The sequence below is a fragment of the Atractosteus spatula genome, chromosome 4 (assembly GCF_055471065.1).
Source record: "Atractosteus spatula isolate fAtrSpa1 chromosome 4, fAtrSpa1.hap1, whole genome shotgun sequence".
NCBI classification, from domain to species: Eukaryota; Metazoa; Chordata; class Actinopteri; order Semionotiformes; family Lepisosteidae; genus Atractosteus; species Atractosteus spatula.
In genome coordinates, this window is record NC_142709.1 from 34,249,939 (window position 1) to 34,273,460 (window position 23,522).

At 38.6% G+C, this 23,522-nt stretch overlaps 1 protein-coding gene and 1 long non-coding RNA gene across 2 annotated transcripts; both read right to left on the reverse strand.

Annotated features, from left to right (window-relative positions):
* Positions 1-510: 510 nt before the first annotated feature.
* Positions 511-4,772, reverse strand: LOC148836260 (uncharacterized). The gene is made up of 3 exons (XR_016090973.1): positions 4,390-4,772; positions 3,287-3,598; positions 511-1,514 (listed from the first exon to the last, which is right to left on the reverse strand). It is a non-coding gene; the product is annotated as an uncharacterized LOC148836260 (long non-coding RNA).
* A 5,294-nt stretch (positions 4,773-10,066) lies between these two features.
* LOC148836261 (cell surface glycoprotein CD200 receptor 1-B-like) lies at positions 10,067-20,349 on the reverse strand. The gene is made up of 4 exons (XM_088912601.1): positions 20,168-20,349; positions 18,708-18,782; positions 12,893-13,198; positions 10,067-11,855 (listed from the first exon to the last, which is right to left on the reverse strand). The coding sequence occupies exons 1-4, from the start codon at positions 20,229-20,231 to the stop codon at positions 11,545-11,547; spliced, it is 756 nt and encodes a 251-aa protein (XP_088768727.1). The 5' UTR covers positions 20,232-20,349; the 3' UTR covers positions 10,067-11,544.
* Positions 20,350-23,522: the final 3,173 nt, after the last annotated feature.

Consider the following 23,522-nt stretch of genomic DNA (forward strand, 5'->3'; position numbering starts at 1 on the left):
AAAATTAAGTGCTGTCAGTAGGTCACACACTATGGATTTGATGCTGCAATCTCTTGCTCTTAAAACACTTTACATTCCAACTAAATCTCCAGCTTTCACATTGTCATTTAAGAATGACATTAAACAATAGTAATATATTTGTTACAGTTTAAGCAATGGGTATTTTATCTGATTTCCTCTTTAGGCCCAACTATGTGCCTGTTTTGTTTTTCAGGACCAGTATTATCATGGATTGAGGCTTCAAAACATGCATTTGATTCCTTATGCAATATGAAAAGACAACAAATGCAGTCAAGCAATCTATTAGGTGAGGCATGCATCATTAATATGTTAATGTAATTTAAATTAATACATTAAACATTAATACAAAATTTGAATTAAACTGAAAGAAGGGATTCTAATGCTGTTTTGCAAAGAGAGTAAATTTCATTATTCAATTTTAAATCAGCATTCCAGGGGAGAACTGTGTCGTGGAATTTTATCAAAGAAGAGACAGGAGAGGTGTTCTCATTCATTCAGTAAGGCATTTATTCATACTGCAATATGGGAACAGCAACCTCCTGACTGTGCAGACAGTGGAAGCGGATTCAAAGCGCGTCGGGAGGGTGCCTTGTTTTATATCTTTTGCTGATACAACACTTCAAGGATTGGAGAAGCAGGAATTTTCCATTCCTTATAGGTTTCTGCTTTAAGCAAAGAAAGAGAGTAGTTACGCAAATGGTTTCTCATCCGCCTTTTTCAGGCGGCAGAGATAAACGTTATTAAAACATCCCGTGCCCTTGACTCGCTGGGTGCAATCACACTTTGTTCTAAGAATCCAGCTGCTTCTGCAACACAGCTCTGCCCGTAAACAACATTTTTAGGATAAAACACTTCTTCTCAGTAACTTTCCATTACAACCAATTATCGTTAATATTGAACAATTGAGAATAGGGTTCTGTTGCGGATGGGTTTACAGAGCAGATGGAGTAGGATCCTGTGCCAGTTCAGGAGGCGAGACAGCAGCCAAAACAAAGTCACAATCTAAAGAGTTGTCGAAAACGGGAGTCAGAAGTCCTTTACCTTGAGGGAATGTGCAAACCTCAGGCCAGATCGTGATCCAAGGAGAGTAGTTCGAAACGTGAAAGATCAGGAGCCGTGTAGACTGAGAGAGAACACCAAAGCAGGTAGAAAGCTCAAAAGGAATATTGCTTAAATACTTTAATAGGGAGAGAGTGATTGAGCAAGGTGGTAGGTTAAGTAATTAGCGCCTCTGTCTTCGTCTTGTTCTGGACGTCCGGGCCGTAACAGGTTCATTGTGTGTTCTAGTACACGCAAACATTTAAACACCATGTTAAGTTAGAAATCACTTAATTGTTAATCAAAATCAAATCTGAATTTCTAACCTGCTTTTATATTTCTCTGGAAAATTATGGCTAAAATCAATGCAACACTTATAACTCCAGCAGAAGCATATATCCTCCATCGTGCATCCGAACTGGTTTCACTGAATACTATTCCATCACTTTCATTACCTGAAGAAAAAAAAAGTAGAGTCAAGGCACCCAACTCTTATTTTGTAGATAAATTCACAAACCGTAAGACGATACTGCAATTGTAGAAACACTCTATGGTTATTGGACACTTGAGCACTAAATGATTGAGAAAGTGAAATGTTAAGGGTTGGATTTGACTACAATTTGAGTAGCTTGGACCGAAGTCTTAAATCTATGGCCCATGGGCCAGTTGCGGCCTGCCACCGTTACTGAAATGGCCCACAAAAACTATAATTATATTTGGCCCAGTATTAAGTAAAATATGCAGTTCCTATTTGGAACACTAAGTGTCACCATCACATAAAATCAAATCTCAAAACTGATTAGCTACCCCCCTCCTCCTCTTTACCCTCTTCAAAACTTTATTTCTGTACCTTAAGGTTAGCAAGCTTTTCAAAATCGCAGAACCAAAGAATCAAAAAAATTGACAGCGAATGCAGGAGATTCCAGCCACGCTGATAAAATTAATACTTTTCCCCTGAGTTCAGAGGCAAGAGTGTCTGTGATGTGCTCCGAATCTCCACAACAACACTCACACCTGACTCAATAGCGATTCTGCAGTCCAAGGCACAGCATCACTGTTCCCATTAGTAGAGTCATCACTAGTTAGTAAACTTTGTGAAATCTTACTGGTATATAAAAAGTAAATAATATTATTATTTAGATAGGTCATTTCAACCTTAAAGTACAAAATGCGTAACATTCACCTATTAGGGTAGTCCCCTAAATTAAATGGCAATTTGACTATTGGAATGCACTTATATCAGGTATTATTTGTTTATTTTTATTATTAGAGGTAGCCTGTGGCCCGCCGCACCATATTTTGTTCTCCAACTGGCCCCCAATAAACAAAGTTTGGACACCCCTGTCTTAAACCATCCAAGACTTTTCATCTGTTTCTGCCTGTGGGGAAGGAAGCCAGCCATGTTAATCTAACTGGACATGTGGACAGCAGATTTTAATGGGTGTATATAATGTACACACACTTCAATTTCAGATTTCAAAAGTGATTTTTTATTTGTTTCTTAATTTGCTTTTCTTTGAGCACAGGAAGGAAACCACCTTGAATGATACAAACCAAGTCGTGAACAGATCTGATTAATACTTTTTTTTGTACCACATACTGCCTGTATTGTACTAATGTAGGCATACTGCCTGTATTGTTGGCCTATAAACACACTCATGTCAATGTGTCACTCTGTAATATCTTCTAAATATGTCTTGATTAAGCGCTGAATTCTTTTGTCTTTACACTCTGAGATTACACTTTTTGAATTTTGTTAAAATCTTTACCCATAAACATGGACTTGTCTTTAACTTACTATGAACATTTTTAAACTTCTTTTACACACAAGGTACTAGGAAAGACAGGGTAATGAAATAAAAAGTTTTGTGATGTACACTGATGACACAGTGTAACTGAGTATACAGTCCCAGGCCAAGGAGTCTAAGGGGTCAAAGCAGTGGGTCTCCTTTCTGCATTCAGGTAGTGCAGCCAGAAAAAAAAATACAACAGTGTTTGTGTGTTATTTTTAACTTTGTAAGTCTCATCCATATGCTCTGTTGCATTCATCTAAACTAAAATGTATTTTATTAGAGTGTCCATTGTTTTCTCAATTTCTTGGTTATGAATGTGACTTCAGAAAATGATGTGCCGTTTATAGAGAAAAAATAACAATTGCCAATCACCACACAGAGTATTTGGTATTGTCAAGTGTCAACAATCTTTTTACAAATGGTGTTCTACTCACCCTGTGCAGATACTTTAAAATGCATCGTATGTATCCCATTAGTGTCAATAATCTGACACCTGTAACTCCCTTCATCAGAACTCTGAAAGTGTGATATGTGAAGAACATGACCGTCGTGCTTCTTCATTATTGTTATTCTGGAATCACCACAACTGCTGTTTACAGTATTGTTGTCAGACCGGAAAAGCACTGAACGCTCAGTCCCGCTGGTCCTGTTGAAAACCCATTCTTCAAGCCATAGTCCCTTAACTGTCCAGTTCAAACATTGTAGAGACACATCCTTCCCCGTGATAAAACTTACATGCTGAAATTCTGTAAAAAATAATTTAAACATTGTTTTCGAAAAAGAGTTTTGTGACATAATTAAACGTTTCCATTATGTACCATTTGTTTATGAGCTAGACTGCAATTTATGATGATCTCCTCCAAAAACGAACTAAAAATGAAAGTTGAAAAAATTGATAACAAATTGATAACTTTTGTAATGTTGCAAATGGGAGGAGTTTAGTATTTAACTGCTATCAACCTGATTGACTACTTGGGCCGAATGTTCCGTTAGCCCATTAGGTAATTAGTGACTAATTGATCTACAGATCTCATTCAGCCTTTTCTTGAAAGATACCATAGTATTGGCTTTAACAAAATGGCAAGTACTGTGTTCCAGACTCCCACAGTCTTTTTGCTAAAACAGTTTTTAAATGCACATCTCTCTTGTGTAAAGTATAGAGTATAAATGGCAAGGACACTTGAATTGTGACCAAAATAAGTATTAAGAAATAATAAATAAACATTTAAATATAATTATCAGTGTAGTTCCAGTGTTCCCTCTGGACATTTAAGGGAGCACATTTTAATAATTGTGTCTTTTGGCAAGATTTTCCTTTGAGTTTTAATTAACAGTGCTTGCATTATTCTAAATTATGAAGTTCCTTTTATGTTTCACCAAGTTCTGCCATATTGTGCTATGCAAAGACATGAGCATGACCAAGGGCAGTGCTAAAAACCATACAGTACTGTCTGCTCTTAACAGCAATGATAAGGCTACTACCTTCCTACAGATATTTTCTGTTATTACTATTTACTGGAGCTGGTGTTTCTCTTACCTTGAGTTTGAATTTGTCTCAGCAGTAGAACAAAAGCACAGACAACTGTGTCCACTCGCATGCTGTGTGACTGCAGAATTAAAAGAGACATACAGTTTACAGCAGGAGCTCGTACCCCTGCACAGGGCTACTGCACAGGCAAGTCACAGTGTGACCTCAGTGCTTCTCCGTCACTGGACTCTATAAAAGTAAATGTAAGCCATCAGACAGAATAGAAATTTGAACGTCCTGCTCAAGAAAACTGTGGTTCTCACTTTACGTAACCTCTAATAGCCTCATGCTTCAGGTTTGCTCAGACTCTTGACTGTGTGCCCAAAAAAGACGAAAACAAAGGTAGTACACAGTTTTCTGTACTGTGCTTCTGAACAAAACAAGAAATGAAAGCAACTGTGTTAGAAACAGAAGCTACCATCATTCTGATAAATTGCCACCCCCCAGAAGAAGCTGGCACGAAACCACACATTTTCCAATTGTTTTCTCATTTGGGTTGGGTCTCTCTAATTTTAATTTCCACGGGTATCACCTTCCATAAATTAAAGCATCATTTAAAGTGAAAGCAGCCTCAGTGAAGCAGTCATTGTTACTTTCCCAAATTTGTTGTCTCTGCAATTCACTGCCATCCCCAATGCCTCTTTAAAACTTATATCTTACAAGAATTGTATTGCAGCTCCGGATTTGTCTCCAGTACAATCTTCGACTCTCTTCCATGTGTTGTAGATGTGTAGCAATATTCACAAATCAAGAGTAAAAAGAAAAAGAGTACAGATAATTTAATTTTTAGAGGCATAACCAAAGGTTTGGTGAAGCTCACAGGAAATTTACAGGACTGTTAGGTTCATGTTCAATGTACTTTTGAATTGATCACTATCATTCAGTATTATTGCTTAAGGCATTAATGGTAACCCACTACTGACATGGCCTTGTTCTGCTTAGTTGCTGAGATCTATAAAGATCAGGCTGTACGATGACAATGCTCCTGCCTAATACGTTGTAGAGTAAGGGAACATAGTGAGGGAGTTTAAAGATGAAGGTATAAGATAAAGGTGTCTCTTTGCACTGGATTCATCAGAACTCCCATGTGCTCTCAGAGGGCCTGGTGGTGGCAGGTGATGGTATCCCTTTCAGCAGAAATTTTGTCAAAAATGTAATCTTCCTCAATGCTCTCCAGCTGGGCCAATGTAAACGTTAGATCACCATGTACTGAACTCCAATGTGCTGGATGGGATTTAAGCAGAGTTACTGCCTTCTCCTACTCTCCAATTCTTCAATACTGTCTCATTTCAGCCTCTTGCAGTCCTGTTGGATGCCCATCTCTCCTTGTATCAGAAGAGATGAGGTCAGTGTTGAGACACTGAGGCCATCTGCAATAAAATCCCCCAGCGGAGTGCATCACTATACCAAAACAGTGAGTGAACAGGGTGAGTCCTTGCAGGAAAGTGCAGTTACTACAGAAGTGTTCTGCAAGATAAACACTTGGCTGCTTCTTGCCTTTCTATCCTGGGCTTCTGGAGGATTGAGTTCCAGGTTCCACTGCGAAATGAATTGCACACCTTAGGTTCTAACATAACCAGGACTGGTTACCAAAACCAACCTAAACATGTGCTGTATTTATGTTTCAAAAGAAGAAAAGAGGTGCCCAGTGTGAGAATACCTTAATCACATCACTGAATGTCAGCACAAGTTCTTTATTATAATGAACGTTCTTCATCCGCCAAGAAGACATCATCGGCGTAAAGCAGCGACCACGGGTGAGGTGCCTGGAGGTCGGCCGTCGCCGTCTCCATGCAGAGCACAAAGAGCAGGGGCGAAAGGGCTGATCCTTGGTGAATGCCGACGTTGATGGCGAAAGTGCCATATCAAGAAATGAACTAAAATTCTTTTTTTTTCAAGTAAAGATGCTTCTCGTTTTCTATTCTAAACTGTGTTTTTTCATACAAACACCATTTTTATGTGCTATTAGTCTGATATCATTATATTTATTTGGAAAATAAATAAAATCAACTTTTTAACATACAAATTTAAAAATAATTTTCATCAACAATAGTAGTACATCTACTATAATTAAAGACTGAATGTAAAAACAATTTTCCTGAGTAAAGCAGTCAGTGCAACTCATGTACTCTCCAACTTTCAAACTCAATGTGTCTTCAGTGGTAAAATCAGAAGGAAACAGCCACTGACTTCAGTAATCAAATCAGGAAGTGTTCCAATTTCTTCAGTAGCTGCAAAAACAAAAACAAGCTACTATTCGTCCTTACTCCGAGAGTTTGTAAGATCCCGTGTTCTAATTTTTGTGAGTTTAATTTTAGTGATGAGCTGCTATACCATCTTACCTTTTGTATCCAATTAAGCCTTAGAACGAGCTCTGTGTTGGGGGCTCGGACATTAGATAAGCAATAATAATTAACTATCAATTAGTAATTATTCCAGGTAAATTGAGAACCTGAAGGCTCATTACAGCTCTGTAGCAATGCAGGGCACACTTAATGGAAGAAAAGTTTTTATCTCCATGCATTTAAAACATCTTGTGACAGCAAAAATGATTCTTTTGATACCTGTATTTAAATTAATTAGAGGAACATGCAACTGCTATTGGTATATGTTTTTTCCAACATTCAGGAAAAGTCCAGGATTAAAGATCTAATACTTACACACTAAGTTTCAGACTAATTGTACATCAGAGTGCTAATTCACAGTGGTTTCAGTCCCCCCGTGTGTTAACAGGGGAACTCTATAGATAGTAGCAGATTTCGTTTCTGTTTTGTCTAGTTACGAAAGTTTCAGCTTTTATGATATGACCACAGTAGGTTGCTGTAGCAAAGTCCTGATTATTTAGAAGGTCAGCAAAGTGGCCATTATTTTCCATTTCAATTTCTCCATCAATTTCAAGAGCTAGTTTTCTGTACTTGCAGATTATTTTTTAGAAATGCAGGGAAATTTATGAAAATGTTTTGCAGTAAAGTGATGAACATGCGCTGTAAGAAACTGTTAATACTATAATAGCAGCGCTATCTACAGTGACATGAGCTGTAAGAACTGACTGGTAATGGCAGCATTACAGTGTTTTTGTTGTTGATGGTTGTGTTTATATATTTTGTTACAATAGTTGTGTTACGGGTGCTGGTCCAGGCTCCCGTGAAGTGCATAGCTTAGGACCCTATGGACATGGTACAGTATAATCCAGAAGTACAGTGGATATAAAAAGTCTAAACACCCTTATTGAAATTGCAGGTTTTTGTGATGAAAAGCCAGAAATCAAGATAAACCATGTCAGACATTTTTCCATCTTTAATGTGATCTTGCAAGCAACAAAATTCAAGAGAAAAACAAATAGATAATTATTAGGAAAAATAATGTTACGGCCACGAACTGAGATCCGTGCCAGGTCTTGTATGATGTGATGCTGTAAGAGCTGGAGAAAACAGGAGGCGTGGTAAAAGGAAACACACAGGGGTTTAATAGTGCAAAAAATAATAGTGACAATCCGTGAGACAGTGAACGGGGGAGACAAAGAATGGCATCCAAACCCAAACGGGTCCAAAGGCAGGTCAGGGCACAGTCTGGGAGTCCAGCAGCGATTAATCCATCCTGGGACGCGACAAGGTTAAAATCCCCGGGAAGGGGGAAAACACGAACACAGCCAAAAGATGGAGGCCCAAGGGTGACGGGGCGAGATCCTCCAGACCCCGGGCTCAGGAAGTGGGAGATGTCGGGGATGAGGCCTATGCTCTCAGGACACGGACGTAGGATTTTCCTGGCTAGAGCTACTCCCAGTCTTATTGTTATTTACTACTTGGTTTTTGGCTGCCTGACCCTGGTTTGTTCTCCATCTACGTCTCCTGGTTTCGGTTTTGGTACTTCTGCTCTCGTTCTGGTTTTGACTCTCGGCTTCCTTATGGATTACGACTCCGCCTCTGGTTATTTGTAATTTAGCACCAGCTAGTTTACCTATGGCTTTCTGACATAGGTACATGGAGAAAATGTCTTATGGTCTGATGAGAAAAAGGGTGAACTTTTTGGCCTTAATTCTAAAAGATATGTTTGGTGCAAAGACAACACAGCTCATCATCCAAAGAACACCATACCTACTATGAAGCATGGTGGTGGCAGCATCATGCTTTGGGGCTGCTTCTCTTCAGCTGGGACAGGGGCTCTAGTCAAGATAGATGGGATAATGAATAGCTCAAAATATCAAGATATTTTGGCACAAAACCTGCTGGCCTCTGTCAGAAAGCTGAAGATGAAGAGGAATTATACCTTCCAACATGATAACGACCCAAAGCACACATCCAAGTCAACCAAGGAATGGCTTCAGAAAGGGAAGATCAAAGTCTTGGAATGGCTCAATCAGACCAGACCTCAATCCCATAGAAAACCTAGAATGACCTAAAGAGGGCTGTGCACAGGAGATACCCTGGCAATATGAAGGAGCTTGAACTTTTTTACAAGGAAGAGTGGGATAAAATTGCAAAGTCCAGGTGTTGATAGAGACTTAAGTTGATAGAGACTTATTCACAAAGACTTACTGCTGTGTTAAATGCAAAAGGTGCTTCCACAAAGTATTAGTTGGGGGGTGCACACTTATGCAACCAGGGTGTTGTAGGTTTTTAATTTCAATTATTTTTCCTAATAATTATCTGTTTGTTTTTCTCCTGAATTTTGTTGGTTGCAAGGTTATATTAAAGATGGAAAAATGTCTGACATGATTTATCTTGATTTCTGGCTTTACATCAGAAAAACCTGCAATTTGAATAAGGGTGTGTAGACTTTTAATATCCATTATAACTGGAAAAGAACAACTGGGAAACAACGCTGAAGGATCAGGACAGGATGTTAGACAGGGGTCGTGAGGATGGTGATCCAGTATTTGGGGGGCTTGGCACAAGCGAAAAAGTCCAAACAGTCCAAAAAGGAAACTGGGGCGCAGTCCAGGGTCAAGGTGCCGCGAGAACCATCCAAGACAGACAAGGTTAAAATCTGGAACGGGATCCGGAACAGGAAAAGGGAGTTAAAAACAGGATAACGAGGCCAGGCGCTCCCAGCCCCAGACTCAGATGGTCAGGACGCCAGGGAATAAGGCCTACCCACGGGCTACCCGCGAGTCCGGGGAATAGGCAAGCCTTGTGGCGTCGATCTTCCAATGCTAAGCGAGGAATAGCGAAAGCGCCAGGCTTAAATAATAACAGGCAGGTGCACATAATTAACTAAAATTTGAAAGGGTCGGAGCGTCCTTGAGGAGGGATGACGATCATGACAAGTTGATGCCTCCATTATTTATGAGAGGGAGAAATTACTCCAAATGCAACCAAAAAATGCTGATCCAGACCTGGAGTTCACCAGCAGATTGTCCTGCAGAGTGTGCATCCTTAGTGGACTGAATAATGGGAATTGAATTGTTTGACTGTTTTCTGTTTTTAAATATGTTAGAAGTTGGCTTTTAACTATTGCATGTATGAAGTAAAAAAAAAAAATTCCAACTTAAAAGTTCACATAAGGCTTCAGAGCTGAACAATTAAGTTGGGCTGGAATGAAAACCGGCAGCTTGCTGGACTTCGGGACCAGGACTGTACTAGCAAATGGTAGCACATAACATATTGCAAATTAGGAAAAACTAAAGGCAGTTTTCTTTACTTGTTATTACAAAGTGTTGAACAAATTAAATTCCAGTGTCACGCAGTTCAGATCCATGTTGGTAAGGTTTACTGACACATGTGCAGATGATCACAGCAGCAGCACTTTAGGGAGTACAGTGACAAAACAGAATGAACAGTGGAGAAACAGCCTTTTGCAAGCACTTAACCATATATCTCTGGCAAACAACAAGCAGTTTCCCCCCTTTCATTCTGTTTTGTTGCTGTATACAGTATGTAGACCCCATTTCAGGTCAAAATCTTACATTCTATGGACCTCCTTAAAGAGGATTAATTGCAGTTATGGGGCCAGAGTCACCCAATGACAGCTTTGCCTTTGTGGGAAATTGCAAACCATGAAAAGAAAATAGATCTCTTGCAAGAACAGTATAATAATAATAAGATAATACGTTTGTTACGTCACAAACTGATATGGGTTTTACATTTACAGTTTGCAGCATGCAGCAGTTTCACAGGAATGCTAATTTAAATAATAAATTAAATGTGTAAAAAAGGCTAATGATACACACCTGGTTTTGCTCAGATGATTTCTCACAAAGAAGGACACTGCAAGACTAAGAACTACTAAGCTGGATAAGCTTACAGAAATGATCGTCCATGTGAGAGGGAAAGATGAGAAAGACAAACCCAGATCTAAAAGAAAATGTACTTTGTCATTGCTGCATCAACAAACATTTGGCCATTTTCTAAAAAAAAAATGTTTTATTTAATACAAGGTTGTGCCGAAGCTGGATTCTAACCTGACTAGCAATGGGTGGAAGACAGAATACACCATGGGTGGGCTGCCAGTCCACCACAGGGCACACACATGCACTCACACCAGAAGTCAATTAACCTACCAGTTTGTCTTTAGAATGTGGGAGGAAATCAGAGCACCCGGAGGAAACCCATGTGAACACTGGGAGAACCAACTCCACACAGCTAGCACGGAGGTATCGAGCGCTACACGGCAACATATGTGCTGCCCCCCCCCAAAAAAAAATGCAATTTATTTGGATATTTCAAAGTTGAATTAAGTAACTAATTGTTGATATTTTTCTTTCCTTGTGTGGAAAAAGGTAATACATTTCAGAACCTGGAAAGGTTTTGGCTATAACTCATTTTAGTTTCTTTGCAGATTTGTCTCTCAGCACCAAAAATAATAGAGTCAAAATGACTCACAGAACAAGTGACACTGATAGAAGGGTTAGGATTTGTTTCCTGTACATTTTCACTTTCTTAATCCCTTTGACAATTTCCTTGAGAAAGAATTACTCCGTAATCTCACAAATGCACTTTCCAGTGTCTAATGTACAGAATAAGAAACACAGACTAATAATAAATCTAACCCATATTAAACTCAAACACTGAGAAATTAAATTAAAGTGGTAAACTGAAAGACTTGTGACTTTACTGTACTTTGTAATTTGAGCCCTGTGACACTTGTGCTATTAAAAGTCATCTCACTCCTTTTCATCAACTTCTTGTTTGCTTCTAAACTTGCAATATACAAACTAATGACAGACTAAGCAATTCTCTTCACTGTAAAGTTTTTAGTAGCATGTGACATACTTTCAAGAAGTAGTCCGAGGGTCTTATGTACACCCTTCTTCCAAACTGGGTGCTCAACTAAACAGGACACATTCTGCAGGGATGTGTTGTCAGGGATGCTGGCCGAGCTCTCCACAGTGTACGTGTGATCTGAATTCTTGGTGGTTTTCTGGGTCCAGTTCGACACTCCAATCCAGGAAATGTTGGCAGCTGGTTTACTGTTCGCTGCTGTACAAGTGGCCATCTTCTGGATGATGTCATACACCAAATTTATCTTCGGTGGAACTTGAGGAAGAGAGGCAAGATAGCTGTCAATTCAAAACTTACCCCAGAAAATGTTCACATCTGGATATTCTGAATATATGTTCTAAAGATGAATATATTGTGACAGCCCACTGGGCTTGTTGTAGCAGGATCTTTAACATAGGGTTTAGATCACATGGTCAAGGACAATAGACACACATATAGCTATAATAGCTGTAAGGTTAAAACCAGAGCTATTCTGTTTACAGGGCAGGGAACAAAAAAAGACATCACAAACCAAACAAACACCAAAAAAAAACCTACGTTCCTCTATAAGCTACTGACTGAATGTTCTCAAAAACTCTTAGTTCTTTAGGTACCTGCTCAGCTCTTCTCCCTCAGGCTAGTAGCATGCACAGAGTATCTGCCTTCTGACCTCCAGATTGCAGACTCATCAAATGAGCAACACAGAAAGTCCATATAGGAATCTCCATTTTATCTGGACTAACTGCTTTCTCACAATATCTTATACAGTCCATTTCATTATTGTGGAAAGCTGCTTTCAAAACATAATAAATTATACTTACAATTCACTTGTGTAAGGTGAAATGAACATTTAAAAGTTCAGTCTTTCTAACTGACCACTGGAGTTTCCAGAATCCCGTTGAGCTGTTGAACTCTGAGGGCTGTTCAACATAACTACTGTACATACCACAGTGGAACTGCCTTCAAGAAGAACAGAACTTTCTTACGCCTTGAAATGCATTTAAATATGTCAGCTAAATGTCACATTTCAGGCTTTCCAAAGCAGGTGCAGAAAGCACTGCAGTGGGATGCGTGAGTTTTAGTTCCAGAATAATTTATCTTTGCATACTGAAATGTGATGGAGATGGTTGTAATGATGATAAGTATGTTCATAAACAACTGGAATCTGATCTGTGAGGAACAGTGTTATTTTTTACAAAACAAAAACTTTCAAATCATTTCTAAGTATTCCATTCCATCATAATGTCACAGTAAAACCTACAATTTGTGGAGACACTTTATTAAAATCCGTCGATTAGAGAGATTTTTCTTACCTCTAGCAGACACGTTGATCTGTGAAGCGTGCAAGCCTCCCTTATAAACTACCTCACAGTAGTAAATCCCTTCATCCTTGTACTGAAAATGAGGGATGTGCAGATATGTTCCATTCTGTCTGTTTTGTATCCTTTTTCCATCCTTACAGGAATTAACTTCTGGCTCACTGGTACTCTTTGCTATATTACACTCCTCTTTCCCTTCTTTCTTTTTCTTCCAGACAACAAACATCATGTTGTTCCAGGTCTGGTTTGTGCACATCAGATCAACACTCCTGTCCAGTTCAACAATCTCACTTCTGTGTTCTGTGTAAATAAAATGGAATTAATAACACATGACTTCAGCTACCATGGTGGCACAGTGGTTAGCTTTGCTGCCTCTCAGCACTGGGGCACTAGGAAGAGTGAACTGGGGTGCCAACTTTGTGGATTTTGAATGTTTTCCTCCTGGTGCGCTGGTCTCCTCCCACAGTCGAAAGACATACAGTACTAGTACAGTAGATTAATTGGCTTTTGGGAATATTGGACCTGGTGTGTTGCATGTGTCTGTGTGTGCCCGGGATGGACTGGTGTTCACTGTCCTTCCTTAGTAAAAACAAATTTGTGCTTAAAACACTAAATTAGGAAGACGAAAAAATGTATTTGTCTCAGTGTTTTGACTAAAAGGCAACAAGTGTTTTGTAGTATTCAATTATAATTATTTAATTTTCAGTAATTATCATATTACTGACATCAACGAAAAGTTGACAAATTATCAATATGAGAAAATATAATAGTTATTGGCAATGGTCACAGTATTAAAAGTAAGAGAGTGAAGGCTGCCTGATAAATAGCTACTTTCAAGACATATGATGGTTGTTTTTAGATTTCATTTTATTCTTGGGATGACATTTGTAATATATTTACACAGAACAAATAATATTTTTTAATATTATTATAATTGTTACAAAACACTTCTGTAACTTCTGCTCCTTAATGTTGCACTGCTTTAATCTCCTTGTCTTTTTATTAAGCAATTAGGTGTGTCTTGTCCATGTCTTTTCTCTTTTTTGTATTACAGATTCATCTTTCTCCAAGTTTTCTGTACAAAGTGAGACTCGATCTGCAGTCTTTTAGACCATTCTTCATTATTACACTGCTGTCTTGCTTTTATTCATACTAGCCAGCTTGGTAACTCACATTAAAAATCATCATAAAGGGCTTCTCTTAGTCAGGTGATCAACTGACTTGTGATGTACGTGTACTGCAGGTACTGAAGAACCATCAGATGTTTGAACAATGAATTTCTTGGATGGATTTTCCTGCTTCTTTCTTCCTATTTACAATTTCTGTGTATTTCCACGGGATCCCTGGAGTGTCAGAAAGGTGTTAAAGCTTACTGGCATCTCTGTTTGGCCACTGTAATTAGCATCATGATGAGTGGTCTTAGCACTTTTTCATGCATTGATTTATTGTGGGAATCAGGAGACCAACCTTTCTTTGAACAAGAAGGTCACTCTGTTTGGGTGCAATGGGACCTGGACATCACCAGAGCTCACTGGCCCAATCTCAGCTGTCCAATTGCTGCAAGGCATGCTGGGAGGCAAGGCTGTAGGTTGTGCTGGAGTAGTTTTGTCAGAGGAGTTAATATATTTTTGTAGTGGAATTTGCATATACAGTAATATGTAAAAACAAAAAAGCCACATTATGTAAAACTGTAAAATTCTTATCAATGAGCAGGGAAATGATCTCTCCTTGTTGTACTTTTGTTGTACAGTTTGCAATTACTGTGCATCTCATGCACTCATAATATTAATATTCTGGACTTTATCTGCACCATTACATTACTGATATTTCACTTAGTGCAGCACTAACATAAAGCTTAACATAAAGTACAGTGCTCTCCAAAAGTATTGAAAGAGTGAATGTTAAACTGGAACCTACACAATGAATACTGTACTCTTCTAGTTTTAAATCAATTCACTTCTATCCACTTGGGCTGATTAAATAAATTAACTGCATTGAACTGTTATTTTGAAAGAGCGCATATATTGGGACAATTGGCTGATAGATGTCTCTTGATGGACCGGTGTTCATTGTTGGGTTGTTAACCTTTCTATAAATCTGTTTATTCTTTGACTTCAGTGTTTCATGTCCAAAGTCAAAGTGAAAATACAAAAAATGAAAAATTTGGAATATCCTGCAGCTTTTGCAATTGATAACAGGAAAATTGTCATAGCTGTAAGGGAAAAACTTAAAACACCTGTCCCTGAAATCACCAAAAACTCCAGAATGTGGAATGAAGGTATCAAAATCAACTCTACTCTAGGCAGGTGTTCTCGAACTGTCGTACGTGGAGCGCCCCCTGGTGGTACACCAAATGACCCTGGAAATTTGTCGTGTGCACTGAAAAATTGGGAATTAAAAATTGAATAATTAAAAATTATGTACATTTTTTAACTGTAGTTTACTTAATTGGTTTCAGAAAGCTTGAGACGGGTTTTCATATTTTCTGTTTTAATAAAATTGGTTTATGTGTCAAATACGCAGTCTACGTACTTAGCTACGTTGATACAGCACGCCCTAATACTTGAGCGTTCATACTCCTCTCGAGCTTTCAGAGACGCAGCTTAGAGCCACATTCGCCAACAGAACAAGTGATCGAAAATGAATACCTCGCAAAAATCAAGTATTATGTCATGGCTGAAAGGAATAGATGCCAAGAGTACTGACGCCAGCTCCGATAGATCATGCACACCCATTGAGAACGAGGAGGATTATACATCGGCCACTAGGGTTACCATATTTGAACATCAGAAAAAGAGAACACCCTGAGAAACTTTCCTAATGGCTTATCTGGGAAGAGGGATGGGATGAAGAGGGTTTTCAAAATATCCCATGTTTTATGTTCATTGGTAAAGTAACTGTGATGATGTTTAACTGTGTGAAATGCATAAGTCCCCTCTGCTGCAATAGCAGTATCCTCTGTTTTGCTGCCAGATTTTACAAAATAATCTGTTAATTTAGTTGACAAACTCTCTCCTCGAATTGCCTTTATGTGTTTTTCTGAGTCAACATGAGCTTGCAAGTCAAGTACACCTTTATCTGTCACGGAGACAAAAGTACAAGGCTTACACACCAAACATTCAGCTTCCCAGTCTTCTCTGCCACTTTGACAACATGGAAATGTTATTTTTAGTTCTGCTGTGAATTTACACTTACATTGTGTTTGAGAGTAGGAAAATGAGAAACAAAATAGGGAGCCTTTCGAGGGAATGCTTCTGCACTGCAGAGACTGAGTAAAGACACTGATATTGATGCACAAATTCGCTCTCTCATGACATAATCATACACGTACAGGACGAAAACTGACTGATAACATAGGTTGTGAAGTGAACTAGAGAAGTTAAGAAATTCTCTCTTTTTAACTATCTTTATAACTTTTGTTAATTATTCTTCATGGTGAAAATAATGGGGTTGAAATCCCGGACGTTTCTGCATATTTGAAAATTCCCCCCAGACGGAGATATAAGGATCAAAATAGAGGACATGGCCAGGAAAATCCAGATGTATGGTAACCCTATTGGCCATGGACACTAGCTCTTGCACTGAACCTGACACAGACAGCACTGCTAGTGTTAGCAAGTGTCAGAAAATGGCTACAAGGTGGTACGATATTAATTAAATTAGTGCTCAGTACTATTTTTATTATATGTGTGTGTGAGTGTGTGAGCGTGCTCATGTTGGTCATTGAGATTTTCTTTAGTTCATATGAGAAGATGACTTGTAGATGGTACTTGGATGCTTTGATCAGGGGTGGTACTTGGTCCAAAAGGTTTGAGAACCACTGCTCTATGGGATCCAAACCTCTCTTCTCAACAAGTTGCAATATGTTCAAAACTGCAGCTAGAATACTAACTCACACTGGACCCTGGCAACATATGACTCCTACACTAGGAGTGGGTCTATAAAGTCACATACAGTATTCAATATAAGATCTTGTTACTGATTTTCAAGGCTCTAAACAATCTGGCTCCATCATACATCTCCGACCTTCTCCATGTATACACTCCCTCCCGTAGGCCCCATTCAGTTGAGGCTGGTCCTCTACTCACTGTATTCAGGACTAAATTACAGACTTTTGGTGACCGTGCCTTTTCTCTCACTGCTCCAGTGTTATGGAATGACCTTCCTCAGACTCTACAAAAGACAACTTCTTTAACTCTCTTCAAATCCAAACTGAAAATTGACATTTTTACCAAGGTCTATGTCTGATTGCCTACATCTATAAAAACCTGTATGCTCTTGTTTGTTTTTTGTTTACTTTTAATTGTACTTTTTTTGTCTTTTTCTTTATTCACAATATACAGCGTCCTTGGGTTTGGAAAGGCACTTTATAAATAAATGTTATTATTATTAAAACCACAGTTCATAGAAAACTGAGACAGTAGAACTATAATGCACACATCACATGATTTAAACCTCTTATGATAGTACTGATTGGTTGGAAACACTAAGATGAATATGTTTCATGGACATATGAGACCAAGACAGACCTCTACAAAAGCGATGGAGAAGTTAGTGTCATGATCATTATCCCTCCTCTTAAGGGCGCTCCTGCCCTTTCGTATTTCAGTTGATTACGTGCACCTGCCCCCTGTTCTGCCTCCTTATTTAAGCCTGGTGCTCTCGCTATTCCCCGCTCTTCATTGGAAGACGGTCGTCCGGAAGCCCGCCTACCAGCGGGTCCAGGAGAGACCCGACGGCGTAGGTTCATCACTGTGTCCTGACCATTTGGGGCTCGGAGCGCCTGGCCTCGTTACCTTGGTTTTATTCCCTGTCCCTGTTCTGGATCCTGTTCCGGATTTTAACCTTGTTTGTATCGTCTTGGATGGATCCCCCGGTTTTGGACTTTGGACTGCGCCCCGGATTCCCCCTTTGGACTGTCTGGATTTGTTTGCACTTACCACACCCCTCAAGCACCGGATCACTGTCGTCACACCCCCCTGTCTGTCTACCCATCTTATCCTGTTGAACCTTCCCCTGATGTCCTTCTCCACTTTCTTACTTACATCCTGAACTACGCTTCATGGGAGCCTGGACTGGCTCACATTACAGTTAGGGTGTGGAGAAAAAAAGGAACTGCAGATGCTCCAAAAAAACACTGGAGGAGTTTGGAGGAGGTAATGGAGGTAATGGAGGAGGTAATGTAATGCATAGCTCACTTATATTCATTAGGAAAATATATTAGAAAATATTATACTGTCCAGATCCATCTCCAGATTTAAATTTGATTGAGTAGTATATTACAGGCTGAAGAGAAAACTGAAGGCAAAACATGTCAAGATCAGATAAGAAGTCAAAATATCTGCAATGACTTTTACATTCTGAAATGTATTTAAAGTGAAAGTGTTCTAGTTGTTATGGTCACTGTGTTGAACAGCAAGTTTGATTTTGTTGTGATATGGTCACAAGTATGCCTGGAATTGCCAATAATAAAATAAATATTGTACTCATTTATATTGCTTATATTGATGTAATAATCACAAATACAAATTGCTATCCCAATATGTTTGGTTGGCAATGTAAATGCAAATTGTCAGTGTAAATGTAATGTGACTGTTTTCTTTCTCATTAAAACAGTCCCTATTTTTTAAATCTGAAATTACTTGATTTAGTTTCTGTTGTCATGAATTACCTTATAACATATTCTATTTTCACATTAAAATAAATTCATAAACATAACAATTTTTTCTTTTGAGGGGAAAATTCATTACATTTTACTGTATATGACTGATACTGCAAATAAAAGCATGTGAATGGAATGAAAGATTACCCATTACTCCCAATGGTTTAGTTGATGTTATGGGTGTTGACTGTAGCTTTTCTTCAGTGACATTAGCAGCATCGCCTACAAGGGAAATCAATATTAGTCAAAGCTGACCAAGTGGACATCTTCAGAATCAACAGTGAAACATGAACTAGGGGACACCAGTGAAAACTATTTGGAAGTACATTTAAAACTCACAACAGGAAGGGAAATGTATGCATTTGGTTTTAAAATGGTTAATACATAAAAACAGAGGGTGTAGATGAGGGATGAAGGTGATGTAATTAGTGGAGTACCACACAGATATTTACTAGGACCTCTGCTGTTTCCCTAATTTATATCTCTGTTATAGATTCTGGTATAGTTATTCAACTAGTCATTTTATCAGATGATACCTGATTAAGTCGAATAGCAAGCACTGTATAAGCTGCAAATGAAAATCCAAAACATTTAGCTAAAAGTCAAGACTGGTCAAACACCTGACAGATTATTTTTTATGTAGAAAAATGCAAGTTTTTCAATGAGTTTTGCAAGTACAACACAAAAACAATAAATACAAAGTGGGAAGCTTTGAGCTAAAAGAGGCTACTTATGAAAAACAAAAAGACACTTCAGGGTTTATGTTGACACATCATTTCCATTTCCCAGACAATATGGGGAAGCAATAAAAGGCAAACAAACTGTTAGGCTATATGGTCAATAGTATGTAATTCAAATTAAGGGATACCGTGTTACAATTGTACAATGCACTAGACAGGCCTCATTTAGAATTTGCTATATTTTGAATATTCTAGAGTTTTAGAATGTTAATATTTTGGTTACCAGGTTACAATAATGATGATGGTGCTCTGGAATCAGTCCAGTAAAGAGCAAACAATTGTATTAAGGGACTTTAAGGAATATCCTACACTGACTTTCTGAAATAACTGTCTTCAACAGAGGAAACTATGAGGGGAAGTCATACAAGTTTTCAAAATCATCAAAGTCACAGAAAAAGTCAAAACAGTGGACTTTACACAAAGGGTTGAGGGGAGTGTAGAACAAGTTGCCCAGGCATATTGTAAAGCTGATACCCTCTGGTTCAGGATGAGTTCCTCAGATCAATTAACTTCTCACTACCAAATGGGCTAGATGGGTCAAATGGTCCCCTCTGGTTTGTGACCATTCCTCTAAAATGTCATTGTGAAGAAACAGTAAATTTTATGGGACACTGAGCTTTGATATACATATTGATTTACTGAGATGTTTCATGCACCTCAAATACTTAAAATATACTAAGTCAAAAATGTTTTGTTAATGAGAATCCAACATAAAATAACAAAATACTTGACAGTAACATTTTAAATCCAGTTTGAAAATCACAAGTCTTTTGTGCTCTGTTTAAACTCAAAGGAACACAAAAAGTACATGAGAATTCAATATACATCTTAGATACACCTGGGATATTGAGAAAGACATGGGCTTACCATGAATCACCACACTCAGAGCTGCAAAGCAGCATAAAATCTTAATTATCCAGTTCTCTGTCATGTCTTCAACAGTCCCAAGACTTTCAGTGCTCACTAAACTGTTACAAGGCAACTGTCCGAGTCAGCCAGGCTCTCCTATATTTAGATAAATCACTGGTGATCCAGCAGAGCATTGTCTGTTCTTCTCAGATACTGAGAAACTGTCTTGAAACATTCATTTCCTGCTGCCTGGGCTATTTTTTCCACTATAAGCACGTGGTGTGATTATCAGAGTGCACAGGCTTTACAGAACTTCTCAAGCCTACTTGCTGTACGCATATACTGGGGTAATCACTTTTCCACTGTCCACTTTTCATCCAAGCTCAGCAGTCACGTTTGTTGTTACCTATATTACTGATACAGTGAATTGCTACAGTGACGTTAATATTACTAATCAGACAATTCAATTTTAGGCATTTGTAAATGGTACATAGTAGTGGAGAATGAAGTGGCAGATCAATCAGGCACTTGACTGCTAGTGTGGAAGACTAAATGAGGTGAACTCTTGAGAAGGGTCAAGACAGTGACTATGCGCAGGAGAGGTTTTCTGTTGGCACCCAAGACTGACTTCTAAACTAAATAGAATATAACCTACAATTAAATCTGTCTTTCTCTAACCCGGACGCCACAAAGTTATATCCTGGAGCCTATCTCCCTATTCTAAAATGCACCCACTAAGCAGGAGAAGCAGTCTAAACAGACAAATTCTTCACTCAGGAACACCAAGTTCCCTACAAATTACAGCATAGCTACAGTAACTCTCTTAAGTAAGATTCAAATACTTCGTTTCAATTGGGTGTTTTTGGATGTTGTCGAACGAGGAACGTTTGCCTGGCACATGCTTTAAGTTCTGTCTGCTCTTGTCTCATCTCTCTCTTGCAGTCTGTATTTCCCTCATGGTCTTCTCTTTTTTCCCTCCTTTCTCTGTCTTGATCTGATCTCATATGTCTGGACTGTTGATTGACACTTAACCATTTACCCAGAACTTAAATAACTAAGGTAAACCAGAAGATTATTTTGACCAGTATGTCTCACACTGAGCACAACTAAGTAAACATCTCTTGGTTTGAAGCTCTGGGAAGTAGAAGTGGAAGTGGAGCAACACTAGGTTACAGTAGGTATTACCCATTGTGTCTAGACTCTTAGAGACACCTTCATTTTCATCTACCTCAGCCTGTAACAATATTCAATGTGTTTTGCAAATCCCTGACCTGATCTAGAGGCAAATATTCAGCAGAAGTGTCAAATTAGAATGCTTTGGAAATCAACATTTATAAAGGTCATAAAGACATTATACAACTATGGTTTAAAGGATCCTTTTCATATCTTTGGTGAGCTGTGATAGCAAAGTTCCTAAAAAGCAGTCTGAGCTGATCGAGCAATGTGGTGTCCCAAAGGTTATGCACAAGTTAGGTAACTCCTACTTTAAAATTAAAACAGATATTGGCTAAAGAGTTCTGACCATGACCTGTCTCACAATGATAATGTTCAGTATCACAAATGTAATATTTCATTTAAGTGTAAAATTCCAACCTTTACAATTATTCATATTTGTTAGTTGAAACTTCTTGCGTGAAAAAGAGAATACAACGTTAGTTTTGTGTTCTTCAAAGTCTTAAAGTGACTCACATGGAACATGTGAGTCAAATAACCAGTAATTAGTCCATTGAGGCACAAGAAACATGATAGCAGATCAGTGAGAACTCTGAGCCTGAATGTGGTTCTTAGTCACAAACTAAGGCTGTTGTGGTGTACAAGCTAACCGCTCCATGTTTCTTCCAAATTCCACTCCTGTTAAAAGTCATCTGTTGCAAATAGTGAATTGAGTTCCTGCCTTGATACCATTTAACCTTTCAAAAGTAAAAAAATAGTCACTGCAGGAAGTTGTGGTTTTCGGCACTAAGTGCTGTTAAGGTGTAAATCATTATATTACCATCTAAACTATATGGAAACAGTTGATTATTATCTGACATAACACAGCAGAAGCTGAAAATAAACAGTGAAAGCTGTTTAATGTCAAAGTGAATGATTACTGCTTAGAGCACTTCTTTAGCTTACGATAGCATCCAGCCCTGTAGTACTTTACTGTAACTAAGACTGAGCATTGTTGATTACTTCACTAACATATGCAGGGCATTAAACTGACTGTTAATGAATTAAAATCTTTTAGATTTCCATTCCTTCAGTATTTTAATCATCAACACAGTATTGAAAGATGCAAATACATTTAAAATTCAGAGCTATTAAATAGTTGTAGCACCATCTATGCAGGACTGAACTAATAATCCATGCAATGGACTAATAACTGGTAAGTTGTGGGTTCAGATCACAGGAGGAGCATTACTGTTGTACCCTTTAGCAACACAGTTGCTTGCAGTACAGTTGCAGACTGTGCACATGAAGTCACTTTTGATAAAAGGTTGAGCCAAATTAATAATCAATGACCATTGAGTTCTTTGGCTCTTTGACTCAGACCCTCAGCTCACAAAGAAGTTACCAGAGCTCTTCATCACTGCACTGGGTGGGTTTGTGTCCCTTTGGTAAATGGTGACAGGAAATGGGTTAACTGCTGAGACCAAGAGAACAAGGTTGTATCAGTAAATGGAGTTTATAATGAAAGTTCGGGAGGGATGATAACCAAATTCAATCAGTCTCAGCTGCCAGTCATTCGCAATCACTTGTGACATCATCTCACCTAAAATACTAGAAATACTGTACACAATCCCCTTCTCTCATTGGGATACATCTTTCTGCAACTCTGTTTTTCCCTACCTTTATTAATACTGCTGTTTATTTTCACTTTGCAATGGATATTCCAGCTTGCTGTTCCAATTAATATTTTTGGATCTCAATCATAATCCACATTTTCCCTGTACCTGCAGGTGCTTCATCTGCTGCTTTGCCATCTCAGTCATTCGCTTATGAACCTCATCCAGCCTCATCCCCCAGTCCCTTTCCAAGATTCCATGCCTTTCGAAAGACTGGAATTTGCCATTGTCATTCAGTCACTATAAAAAAATCCAGCCTCACAGCCCTTCTTTTATTTCTCCTGCAAACCCAGGCTGCTCTGGACGAACACAAACCTGCTGTGACGTTTGCAGATCATGTTTCAAAGTGGATGAGACCTTTCCTGCCTTTATTAACTGGATTTAGAAAAACCCTCATCATACTCTCCTTTAACCCAAAATCTGTTCACAATATACAACTAGGAGAGTTGCAGCTTTTTACATATTAAAGGTGTCCAACAAACAAGTCCTGGGCTTCCAGTAAACTTATGCATCACCTGATGATGTCATCCAATCAGATGCAAAGA

What these genes read in the sequence shown, in the direction of transcription:
- LOC148836261 (XM_088912601.1), bottom strand. Translation starts at nt 20,231, where the DNA reads ATGACAGAGAACTGGATAATTAAGATTTTATGCTGCTTTGCAGCTCTG. An exon ending in TCTGAGTGTGGTGATTCATG is followed by an intron (nt 18,783 to 20,167) that starts GTAAGCCCATGT and finishes TTTCCCTTGTAG; the next exon opens with GCGATGCTGCTAATGTCACT. An exon ending in TAAACCATTGGGAGTAATGG is followed by an intron (nt 13,199 to 18,707) that starts GTAATCTTTCAT and finishes TTATTTACACAG; the next exon opens with AACACAGAAGTGAGATTGTT.